The following is a 13596-nucleotide window of genomic DNA, read 5'->3' on the forward strand; positions in this document are numbered from 1 at the left end:
CAAAAAAAAAAAAAGGAAGAGAGATTCAGCATTGCATTAAACATCTCTTCAGCAACAATGAAGCTCCAGAAAACAGAAGCAATGCCTGCCAAACTCCAGGGAAAACGATTCTCAATTTAAGATTTCATATCCAGACAAACTTGATTGTTTCCAGCTGGAATAAATTTTATTTCCAATGTGCAAGTTCTCAAAAACTTTATCTCCCATTATCTTTTATTAGAAAGCTACTGGAGGACCTGTTACAAATTGAAGATGTCTACTGAAACAAAGGAAGCCAGAATGCCACAAAACAAACTCCCCACATAGAAGCAGAGCAAAGAAAATCCCAGCTACAGTTACACAATAAGAACAGAGAATGAATCCAGACTGAAGGGGAGAAGAGCTGACTCCAGACAGAAGGAGGAACCCCATGGATTTCAGCACAAGGAAAGTATCACTGATGGGCATGTGGTGGAAATGTTAAAGCATTAGGAAAAACTATTATAAAGAAAATACAGCATACAATTTTTAAGACTGACAACAATAAAGAATTCTGATGATGATAGGGCATTACTTGCCCTAACCATGAATTATTTTCAATCATAATAATGTAAAAACCCCGACTATTTAAACTGTTTAACTTAAAATGTGATACCACTACACTGGGAGCATAAACCAGAGCAAGAACCATGCACTTATGTACCAGTGTGGAAGGTCAAGAAATAATGCCAGAGAAAACTTCTGTCTAGAATGTTCTCCCTATACTTCCCTGCTTCTGAAGACTACATATTCTGTCACTCCTCTGCTTTTTGTTATCATTGCATCTACCATGCCATACTAAGAAGGGTCTCTAAATCCAGACTTAAAGAATCAGAGGTTTCTTGGACAGATCAAGTGATGTCTAAGTTCACACTTGAGGGATGAGTAGGAAATAGCTAATTAAAGATGAGAAAGAAAGCAGCATGAAATATGATCAGGAAACGCAAGGGTGGGGTGCAGGGGGGAGATGAATAACACGTTCAAAAATGTGCAAATTTTCACATGATGCAATTGTAGAACAAGAGAAGAATGTGAAGCCAGAGAGAGATGCCAAAAGCCAAATCATGAAGGATTTTGTAAAAGTCATGTTAGGTGCCTTGACCCAATAGTTAGGTTTTTTGACCTAAAATCTAACAAGAGTTATCAAAATGTTTTTCAGTGGAATAATACTATTAGATCATCAAATCAAACAGAGCTTCAGGATGCAATAAGAGAATAAGACAAGCAGCAGAGAAGATGAAATGATAGCTACTTAGTAGAGAGATGGAGCAAGTGAATATGTTAGGATACAAATTCAATAGGACTTGTTGGCTAACTAGATTTTGGGGGTAAGAGATGGGAAGAGGGCAAGAGTCAAGGATGACACTCTGGTTTCTGGCTTAGGCAACCTGGTGGACAGTGGTACTTACACTGATATAAAGCATAAAGAAAGCTAGTTTGAAAATATGATGAAGAAGTTTGGTAAGATGAATTAAAGTTGCTAATGAGACTTCCAAGCAAACAGTGTTAGTGGATAGATTGATACCAAAAAAATGAAGCTCAGGATAAAGATGTAAATTTGGAAATCATTAACATATAAATGATAACTGAAGCCATGACAATGAGTAAAATCATCCATGGAGGGTTTTCCTACAGAGAAGAAGCATAGTATTCTCTAGGAAATCCTACCATTTTCAGAAAGAACCTAGGAAGAGGATTGAGAACAAATGTGAAAAAAGGAAAATCAAGAGAGTACAGTGTCACAGAATAAAAGACAGTATTTCAGAAGGCAGGGGTAGTCAGAATGCCTAATGCTAAAGCAGGTCAAGTAATATAAGGACTGAAATCTGTCCATGCAATTTAATTAGGATTATCAACAATCTTGATGAGAACAGTTCAAGTGGCATAGTGGGAACAAACACTGTATTTCCGTGATCTCAAAATCCAGAGTTCAAGGACATAGCAAGCTCACACCACTCCAAGATGTTTGCTGTGGCTCTGACGTAGTTCGGCAGCTACAGCTCCAATTAGACCCCTAGACTGGGAACCTCCATATGCCGCAGGTGCAGCCCTTAGAAGACAAAAATATATATATTATGTATGTATGTATACATGTGTGTGTGTATATATATATTTAAATGCTTCGAAGAAGCCAGTTTAGAGAGAGAAGAGTTGAAGATGAAAGGTAGTTGATATAATCCATTGAGTGAGACCTCTGAGAAGCTAAGAGGGAACACACCTGGGAAGCACAGATCTTGGTTATACCTTTAGGTCACATGATATGGTCAAGTTCAGTTCAGGGAGTAATAAAAAAAGCACTCCCTTGTTCAAAATCCATTAATCATTTCTCATTTGCAAAATTAAACACATACGCTTTAATCTGTTCTATTTCAAAAATATTCAAATAAATGCAAATTTTAAATGAACTTCCAAGAAGATGAGGTATTAACAATAGTACCAAAGTAAGCTTAAATTGAACTACTCATTTTGTCAACATACTTTTAATTTGGTACAACTCTTTGGAAATTAACTTGCCAGTATGTATCAAAAGTCATAATATTCACACTAAATATATTTCTGGGAATCCAGCCGAAGGAAACATTGAAAAATATAGGAAGGAACTTACATACATAAGGATACTCACTGGAGTACTACCTCTAACAGTGAAAAACTGTAAATAACAACATGGAAATGATTAAGTAAAAAGGGTACGCTAGCACAATTAACACTTGTTGAAATAATACACAGTTAATTATAAAATTACATCATAAAAATTACATAAAACATGGATTAAATGTGTATAATATGTTAGGTTAAATTTTTTAAAGTATGTATACATACATGACATCTTTTCAGCATCACCAAGAATAATGTTTGACAAAATTTTTAATTTTTTTTTCTTTTTATGGCCGCACCCATGGCATATGGAAGTTCCTGGGCCAGGGGTCGAATCAGAGCCACGGCTGGCTGGGGCCTATGCTACAGCCACAGTAGCACCAGACTGGAGCTGCATCTGTGACCTAAGCTGTAGCTTACAGACACACCGGATCCTTAATCTACTGAGGAAGGCCCAGGGATCAAACCCACATCCTCAGGGAGCTAATGTCAGGTCCTTAACCCATCGAGCCACAAGGGGAACTCCCAGAATAATGCTTTTAAATAGTGCAGGACAATATATTATCACTTTCCTCTGCCCAGGCAGCCAATTTTTCTGTCTAGAGGTAAGGAATATAATATATCCATGGAACTCTGTGCTTTAGCATACCTATTTCTTAATCATAAAAGCATTATACTAAAGACTAAACTAGAAATAACTGTCAGAAGATAGGAAAAAGTAAATGTTAAGAATGCCTGGAATGAACAGTAATTTTCAGGGTTATAACAACTGAATTAAAATTTTTATAAACTTTTCACACACAACGTCTTTAAAGTGCACATTTAAAAAATATGTATCTTTCATCTAGAAAGTTTCTTCTAACATATTTAAAAATAGGTATTCTTAGTTATTATCAAAAAGATGAGAAATAAGTGCTGGCAAGGATATAGAGAAAAGGAAACCCTCATGCACTATTGGTAAGAATGTAAATTGGTGCCATGATAGAAAACATTATGTATGAAGGTTCCTCAAGAAATGAGAAACAGAACTGTCATATGATCCAAGAATCCCACTTCTGGGTATAAACCTAAAGGAATTAAAAGCATCATCTCAGATATCTGCACCCCCATATTCACTGAAACTTTAATCATAATAACCAAGACATGGAAACAACCTAAATGCGCATCATGAATGGATAAAGAAAACATATGTGTATATACACAGACACAATAAATTATCATCCATAAAAAAGAAGAAAATCCTGCCATTTACAATAACACAGATGAACACTGAGGTCATTATGCTAAGTGAATTAAGTCAAACAGAGAAAGCGACTATAGTATGATCTCACTTACATGTGAAAAAGCCAAACTCATAGAAACACAGAGCAGAATGTGGTTACCAGGGGCTGGGGGTGGAGAAATGGGGAGATGTTGGTCAAAGGGTGCAAACTTCCAGTTATAAGAGGAAGACATTCTGGGGACCTAACGTACAGCATGGTGACTACAGTTAACAATACTGTATTGTATACCTGAAAGTTTCTAAGAAATAGCCTCAATGTTCTCACCACCACTACCACAACAAAAAATTGGTAATTACGTGAGGTTGATGGATGAGTTAACTAATCCTATTGTGGTAATCATTTGGCAATATATACATGTATCCAACCATCATACTGTACACCTTAAACTTGTATAATGTTATATGTCAATGACATCTCAATAAAGCTGGAAAAAATCATTATTAAAAAACGAAAGACATGTTTCTGGAAGGGAGCAAATGAAAGTTTCATACCCTTTGAACAAATAATTAGCTAACAAAAAGAAAAAGGAAAATTCTAGGATCAAATGGAAGATTTAAATCCACTTCTTCACTGATTTAAATATTTACATTTTAGTTTTAAAAAAGTGAATATTTTGTAAGAAGGACTATCAGAAACACCTAAAGTCTGTCAGCTTTAATTAAAAGGAAGAAGTAATGGCTCCAAGATACAGTTTATTTGATTTGAGGAGAAAAAAGAGAAAAAAGCAAGAGACCAGAAAGTGTCAAAAATGACACCGTCAAAGAAATATAAAAGAAACAGATATGTGATTTCTTCATATACTAAAAGAAGGAAGCTAGGAAAGACATCCTTAATAGCAAAATTCAATTAGATTAAAAAGAATTTTGGACTTGTTTTATATATTTGGCCAAATAAGGATATTTCACTGATCCTACTGTTTGGGATAAGAGTCTTATAGTTGGAGTTCCCTCCATCCCACTCCAGATTTCTTAACATAATTAAAAGACAAGCATTTATTAAATATGCTGATAGTATATATAAAACTGGCTGGCTACTTCCTCTATCATAACCAGGTTTTACAGTTGCCATCTCTACCTTATAATTTTAATTATAGGCAGAAATCACTACCAAATTCTGTTTATGCACTTTTGTTTACCTACCCTCATTCGCACTTTTAAATCTAAGGCATTTTCAAGGAGTCAATACATCAGAAATCCCTAATTTATACATTTTACAGATTAGACTACCATATAGACAGACCTAGGCACAGAGTTTGTTACATAAAAGCAGAATGTTTAATTTATAGGATTGTTTTGCATCTAATTACTTCAAACTTATTCAAGGTAAAAGATCCAAAAATCCAATCCTACTTCTAAGTCCCAAAAGTCAACACTCCACAAGGAATTACAATACCACTAACTGGAACATCTTATTAAAAGAATGGACTACAGTTAAGATAAAAACTTTTATATCTACAGGTATCTCAAAAATAGAAACCTCATTGTCTAACTTATTTACTCTATGATCAAAACAACTTCTCCAAATGAAATATTCGGACATTTATATTACCAATCTAGTTCAATAAAGCTGTCCGAAAGGTAGCAAAGTTGGAAGAATCATTTTGCCTACATACTTTTTGCCAACCATCTCCTCAACAATAACAGCTCATTGGCAGATATCTGCCATATGTTATGTCAAAATACAATTAAAATCAACATCTTTCCTTTATCACAAAAAACCCAAATCTAAACTGGAATAGTCAGGATGACAGATCATGATTTTAAAACATTAGTACAAAAGTTTTCCTTTATTATTTTCCTATATTTACTCAATGCACAGTTCTATATTTTGAAATCCTAGCAGTGAGACAATAATCAAATATTACCTCAATTCTTATGTTCAAGATAAAGAAGGGGGAGAGACAACTACTACCTTAGTATAATCAAAAACATCCAGCAAAAAATGTTAGGTGACAAGAGGATAATGTGGAAAAACAGTCCAAACATTTGGAGAAGTAACTTCCTAAATAATTTTAACACTTCCTGTCTGTGAAATCTAAAATGATGATAAAACCCTCAAAAAATCTGGGGTTAAAATGACCTAAGTGGAGTTTTGGGGGCTGGGGGGCGATTTAGCTTTTTTGACATATTCTTTTCATTTGAGGACAATCTGATAAGCCTTAATTAAAGAAGGAAAAAGTAAAACTACTCAACACACCAAAGAATAAGGAGCAAACCAATCTGGTTACTTCAACTTTAAAAATCTAGGTTACCAATATCTCTGTAGCCAGATAAACACACAGTAAGTATAATTATTACAGTTTTAAAAACCTGTGACTGAATTTAGGTGCAGAAAACAAATTACTATTAAAATGACCATAATTTGCTAACTCAGTTGGTGTTTAACCACAATACTTGTTTTAGACCATACTGATCTGGCAAGGAAAAGATGAGGATAAAAATCTACTAAATGCTATCTGTTCTCAATAAGACAACTCAAATTTTCAACATGGAACTAATATTATTAGTTACTCCACTTTCTTTATCTTTTGGGCTTTTTGAAGCAAACTCTCTTACCCAATTACACACTTTCAAAATTTTCAATTAATAAAAATCTTTACAAGGAAATGATTTTAAAATCACCAAAAAGCCAAAGGACAAGATGTTCAAGACCGGAGACAGTATCTAAGAAAGAATACAATCAGGGAATGGCTTTGTCAAGGTGGGCAAAGTTCAGAATGGTAGAATTTCTTCCCTGCTGTAATGAATATACTAAAACTGCTGGTGGTTTGGGGACTATTGCTGGGGGCAATAGTAAAACAGAAGGGACAAGCCTGGTACAGAAAGCTGAACAGCCCAAAGAAAACCTAAGTGGTGACAAGAGCCTAAAGGCACATGCAGGTACGCATCTTTTATATTGGATGTGATACACTTACATGGCCCCTGTTGAATCTCTTGGGGACCAACAGTAAAGCAAGTTTAGAACTTCAAATCTTGAGACATCTATAGCAAGATGCTGATCCAATGTGGCTCCAAATATCTTCTGTTTTCCTGGCTCACCTGAAGAGGAAAAAACACTACAGAGGATGTGGGAACTGAATTTCTTTATGTAGTTTCTTCTAGAGCAACTGTCTGAAAGTTTTGGCCCAATCCTTTATGAAGTCTGGAGATGAGACACTTGAGGGACTAGTGAAAAACAAAATTCAAATGAAAAGGTGGAGTGAGACATATGAAAGGGGAATTTGAGAGCAAAAGATAATGGTCGTAGGTAAATCAGTGTTTCTAATCCTTAAGTGGGAGGAGGCAGAAAAGGACAGAAAAAAATGCACAGATGTTCCTCCCTCCAATCCCTCACCCCAAATGCTAAGAAAATTTCACGAAGTACCTAAACTTTTCGACCACAATTAGGGAGTGAGTAAGCAAGACTACTTGGAAAGTTTAAGCGTTTTGTCAAGTCTCCCTCCCTGGCTATGTGGCATTATTACGCAGCAGGGAGGCCTTTCAGATAATACTCTTTTTCTAGGAAAAGATTCTGGTGGAATACAGCTTAAAGCAATAAAGAAAGAGAAAAATAAATGCAATTTATACAAAAATGGAAGTCACAGGACAATATACCATATTGACAAAGTTTATATACTACTGTTTTCCAAAAGGGGAGGGGCTGCTTTCATGTAATAAGAAATCAGAACAAAAAATAGTTTCCAAATAATAGGAAATATTTTTAAACTAAGCAACACAAACTGCAGGCTTCATCCCCTTAGGAAATTTCATCCCTGGAAAGATAATCTTTAAAAAACTAAGAAGAGCAGAACCAAGTCTGATGTACATTACCACACAAAGGCATAAAACTGTAGTCCATAATATTAATTTTAGGTTTCTAAATTTTTTTCTTAAAACATTTTACCCAAATATTGTATTATTCTCCAGCATTCATGTAACAGCCTAGGATATAAAACAGTGTTCTTTCCAAATATATTCCATTTTAATCAGAGTTTACTTGAACTAGATCTGGTAAAGCTACCAGAATCTCTGAAAAATAAGACTGGAAAACCAATTAGATCCTTACCTGACGTGGCTGTTCATTCATTCGCTGTGGATCTGATTTCACTTTATTACTAGGATGATTTGTGACTTTGGTTACTGGTTGTTTGAAAATTGATGCTGTTTGTCTAATTGGCAATGTGGTATTCAAGTCCGGTTTACCCTGTGGACATAAGCATGTTTTAATTAACAAATATAATTATTTTTTATTACTTTAAGTTGGATTATTTGAAACTTCTCAATATCAGCATTTTAAATACTCTGAAGTACATTTTAAATATTTATGTAAGACTTAAGTTTTCTCATAATAAAAAGCTTCTTGTATTTTTTAAAGGTAAGAAAATTTTCTATATAAAATTCATAATTCGATTAGCGGGATACTCAGAACTCTTAAGCGAACAAATACATTTAAGACCGGGTTATAAAAAAGGAAGGAAGGCTTTCATGACAATAATCAGGAAGGCAATCATTTCTACATTTTGAGAATGGAGGAAAATAATGGTGTACTTGGCCATTAAAATATAAACAATCTCATCAGCTGTTCGGAGGCCAGGCTTAAATAAAACCACATTAAGTTAACCTTCCCCTTTACATTAAAAAGATGATTAAAAACGCAAGTTCTAATTCCTGCAAAGAGCTCAATTTAGAAAAAGGTAACAAAATAAGGAAATATTCTTTACTTTTAATATTTTATAGCATATTTAATACTTTTAAAAAAGAAACAAAATTGAAGTTTCAGATAGGAAGGCAACATACTTATACACTTTTAATCAACCAATAAAAAAAATGTGAGATGTGCTCCGATGTAATGAAGAGGTGGCACAGAATGGCTCTTAAGTTGATTTGTTGTTCTAACAATAGGTGGGGATGGGTAAAAAGGAAAAAAAAATAAAATGTGACTTAATCATTGTGTATTGATTCTGGGGAAAAAAATAGTCATATATACCTGAAAATGAAATACATCAGATTTTTTAGGATAGAAATATACTGGCTACAGGCTTATTAACTTTTCTCTTTATCTCCAAATGAAAATTACATCAATGTCCAGATTCAAAAAAAGTGATTCTCAAACTTAAGCATGCATCAAAATCCCCCAGAGGGCTTATTAAGACACAGATTACCGAGCATCACTCCCAGAAATTCTGATTCAGGATGTCTATGGTAGGGCCTGGGAATTTCCATTTCTATTAAGGTCCAGGTAATGCTGATACTGCTGGTCCAGGGACCAAACTTGGACAACCACATCTCTAAAACAAAGACTGCAATTTGGTGGCAGGGAGACCAAGTCTAACTCATAGATGTGTTTTGTTCAGTTTTTAGTCTCTTTAGTAAACTAAGCCAACATCTACGAATAAAATTTACATAAAATCCAGAATTCTAGCTTCTCTTAAAAACGCAAAGATACAGGGAGTTCCCGTCGTGGCACAGTGGTTAACGAATCCGACTAGGAACCATGAGGTTGCGGGTTCGGTCCCTGCCCTTGCTCAGTGGGTTAACGATCCGGCGTTGCCGTGAGCTGTGGTGTAGGTTGCAGACGCGGCTCGGATCCCGCGTTGCTGTGGCTCTGGCATAGGCCGGTGGCTACAGCTCCGATTCAACCCCTAGCCTGGGAACCTCCATATGCCGCGGGAGCGGCCCAAGAAATAGCAACAACAACAACAACAATAACAACAACAAAAAGACAAAAAAAAAAAACTCAAAGATACAGAACTCTGGCCTGATTTGGCCAAAACAGACTATGACTGATTAGTAATGGCTGCACTAGAGATGGGTTTTCATTTTGCAGAAGTCCTCAGCTCACATTTGCAAGGCCTATCTGAGCCCTTAGGTATTGAGTTTGTGATCTCTGCTTATTTAGGATGGCTAGAAAGGTAAGGATCACAATAAATTAATTTGACCATTATTATAATTACGGTATTATTTGGACTATTAAATGTGCTCTACCTCTACCCCCCCAACACACACAAACATACACATACTCTTCTGTACATACTAGGCATGCCTGTCATTTCTTTCTCACTCAATTTTCTCCCAATGTACTTACTTACCTTTAAGAGATATATTCATCTTAAATAATTCTAACAATATTATTTGTCAGGCACTTTAACTTTGTGGTTTCCCAAAAACAATGATTTAGAGGTGTATAAACTTGGCTGACAGGCTGCAAAATAACCACTTAGGATGTCAACTCTAAAAAGTGTGAGGCCCAGGAATGTGTAGTTTTCAAAGCTCTCGTGGTAATTCTGTGACACACAGAAGGTTTGGACTCCTCGGACTTATAACATCTAGAGCCTTCTGAGTACCTAAGTGAAGCCCGCAACCTATAACATGGTCAATATTCGATCCTAAAGAAGCTTAACACCTAAAAGCTCACCAAGAACTTCTCCTGTCACTAATTAGTTATAATTAGTACTGCCACTAAACAATACCTTTTGGTTTTAATGTTTTTGTTAATAAAGAACAACATACTCTACTGGTATTAGAACAAACATGGCATAAGTAGACTCTCATTGTTAAGATTCTCATTGTTACAAAGGATGCCTGCAGGCAGAAGGTACTAGTTTGTTTGTTTGTTTGTTTGTTTGTTTATTTATTTATTTATTTATTTTTGTCTTTTGTATTTTTAGGGCCACACCCACGGCAAATGGAGGTTCCCAGACTAGGGGTCTAACCCAAGCTGTAGCCACTGGCCTACGCCAGAACCACAGCAACGCGGATCAGAGCCGCGTCTGTGACCTACACCACAGCTCATGGCAACACCAGATCCTTAACCCACTGGGCGAGACCAGGGATCAAACCCTCAAACTCATGGTTCCTAGTCGGATTCATTTCCACTGCACCATGACAGGAACTCCACCAGTCTAAACTATTTTAAACTATAAAATCCTGAATCCACAAAGACTGGAAAGAAGCATGGAAAGTGTAAAACTATTGGTGCTACAATGGTAATGTTGATAGTTTTTTCATTAACTTATGTTTGTGGTACAATAAATAAAAATTAAGAGAGATGATGCATTATTAGTTCAGGGAATTTCAATTTTATTGCATTTCTTAAACCTTAGTTTGGCCTGATGAAAACAGTATTCCTCTTACAGAAATCTTTTGGTTAAAAGCAGTATATCTCAGGAGGGATAAACTAGGATGGGAATAACATAGACAGTATACACTACTCTATATAAATTAGATAATTAACAAAAACCACACAGCATAGGGAAATATATAGCACAGGGAAACCTACTCAGTACTCCATAGTAACCTACCTGGGAAAAAGGAACAGACATACATATATGTAAAACTGATTCATTTTGCTGTACACCTGAAACACAACATTGAAGTCCACTAAACTCCAATAAAAAATTTTTAATTAAAGATAAAAATGGAAATTAGAAGAAAAATTTTGGCTAGAAATATTCAAAGTATACCATTAACTTCTACTGTCTAACAATGAGACAGTTCATTCCCCAGGGGAGTGGAATGAGATTACCAAGAGTGTACTGTATTGCTCTTCACTTGATCTTATTTTGTTTTTTTTCGGTGGGGGGGGGGCCATCCTCCTTTAACTGGTCTGGAAGCTCTGAAGACAGAATTTTTAACTAATTAATTTTGTTTTCCATAACAGTATCATGTTGACTAGACTAAAAAGCTGGACTAACTGGTTTTCCCAGAAACTGTTCCATAAAAACACTGTTTTTAAATTACCTCCCCCTGAGGATTGTCAAAGAGCCACTGTTTTTTGTTTTGTTTTGTTTTGCTTTGGTTTTTGTCTTTTAAGGCCACACCTGCAGCATATGGAGGTCCCCGGCTAGGGGTCGAATCGGAGCTATAGCTGCCAACCTAGGCCAGAGCCACAGCCACGCAGGATCAGAGACACGTCTGCGACCTACACCACAGCTCAGGGCAATGCCAGATCCTTAAGCCGCTGAGCAAGGCCAGGGATCGATCCTGCATCCTCATGGATGCTAGTCAGATTAACTGCTGAGCCAGGACGGGAACTCCAAAGAGTCACTGTTAATTCACGCCCAGTTATTTGTATTTTTCTAAATAACTACAATTTTCCATAAACTTGGGAGTTATAAAGCAAACTATTTTTATGGGGCAAGATTAAAACTATTCATATACTTGAAATCTTCCCTTTCAGTATACAATAAAATGAATAAGTTCCTTATATCATAAAGTTAAACTGACAAACACACACATTCTATACTTAAAAGTTTCCAACATTTGATAAATCATCTTAGTATACGGTCTATCGCTCAAATCAAAATTTACTGTATTTTATAATAATGCGTATATTAAGCTGGAACTATTCAAATAACTCAATTTTTGAGGGTTTGTTCTATACCCCTTGGATGAACACAAAAATAATTTTTTTTCACTTTTTGAACTCATCTCTTTCCAATAAATATCTGAGATGGCTCCTGAAACTCTAAAAAAAACCAATATGCAATAAAAATTAATTAAAAAAAATTTTTAAGTCAAAGACAAGGAGAAAAATTTATTTGGAAAGGTTAATAGTGATTGATACTAGAACTGAGCATCAAATGTGGATCTTAACTTTCCACACCAGGGGTGTGGGTGAAAAAAGAAACATTAAATTACATAGATATCATGGTCAGAAAGGAGGAAGCATACCAATTAATGAGGAAAATAAAAGCTGTCCTGGTATAATATAAATCTAGAAAAAAATTAAAGACAATTAACATCATAACAAATATTAAGGAGATTTCAAATGCTTTTTCTTTTTTCCAGTGACCTTCCATAAAAGTCAAGAACATGATTCTGAAAAGATGATTCTGAAAAGGACTAAACTAGTGTGGTCTGATTATCATTGTAGCCTTTTAGTGATCTAACACAGAAAAGAGAGTAAAGAGGTGATGAAAAGCATGTGTCATAAACCAGTAGTTTTCAAATACTGTTTCATTCCTATCCCCTAATTATTTTTTGAATATATATACCCCCATCTACATTTTGAAGTATTTATTTTAAGGTAAAGAGTTGTGGAAGATAAACTTACTAAGGTATTTTAAATACTTATACTTTAATGATAAACTGTTATATCATGCTAAAATGTATCTAACAAAAATCTAAATATACCCACCATCAACCATGTATACATGAACAAACTCTTCAACAGTAATACATTTTATTTCACTTTTTTCCTTTGAAATTAATAATTCCACTTACAGAATTATTCCTTATTTTAAACTTGAAAATCTTTAATTAATCATTCATATATCATAGGTTTGTTTGTTTTTTTAACCTTCTGTGACCATAAATCTCTTACTGAGAAAACATTTTTCTTCTGGTTTATTATAACTGTTAGTATCTAACTGATCAAAAATGATAAATTATACACTTTAATAATTATTAAGCATGAGATAGACTATATATATATATATATATACATGAAAATAATTTTTTACTTAAAAATTAACTTCAGGGCCTTAGATGAATATTACTAATTGCTAGAAAAGAGCAAGATTTAACATCAGTTCTACTCCTATTTCTCATGTTTTAATAGATGTAATACTACGAAACCTTGTTTACGTAAATGAATAGTTTTTAGCCTGTAACCCAATTCTTTGGACTTCTTTTGAGATATAAATCAAAACATCACATAGTGAATCATCAAAAATTTCAATAATTGACATCTACATTAAATCATCTGTAAATTTTATTGC

General features: G+C 34.8%; 1 protein-coding gene across 3 annotated transcripts in view; it reads right to left on the reverse strand.

The window, feature by feature from the left end:
* Nucleotides 1–13596, reverse strand: part of MBD2 (methyl-CpG binding domain protein 2) — a 66303-nt gene that overhangs the window by 25489 nt on the left and 27218 nt on the right. Inside the window, exons 3-4 of one of the 3 annotated variants that reach the window (XR_007132852.1) lie at nt 7941–8078; nt 6811–6934 (exon numbers count right to left, since the gene is read on the reverse strand). Coding sequence is in view for 2 of the 3 variants with exons in the window: in XM_047765206.1 (XP_047621162.1) it covers nt 6931–6951; nt 7941–8078 (159 nt within the window). In the remaining variant the exon portion in view is untranslated. Of the gene's footprint in view, nt 1–6810; nt 6952–7940; nt 8079–13596 lie in introns of those variants that run through there. The other 2 variants (XM_047765206.1, XM_047765193.1) reach the window with 2 other exon arrangements.

The sequence above is a fragment of the Phacochoerus africanus genome, chromosome 2, assembly GCF_016906955.1.
Source record: "Phacochoerus africanus isolate WHEZ1 chromosome 2, ROS_Pafr_v1, whole genome shotgun sequence".
Classification (NCBI taxonomy): Eukaryota; Metazoa; Chordata; class Mammalia; order Artiodactyla; family Suidae; genus Phacochoerus; species Phacochoerus africanus.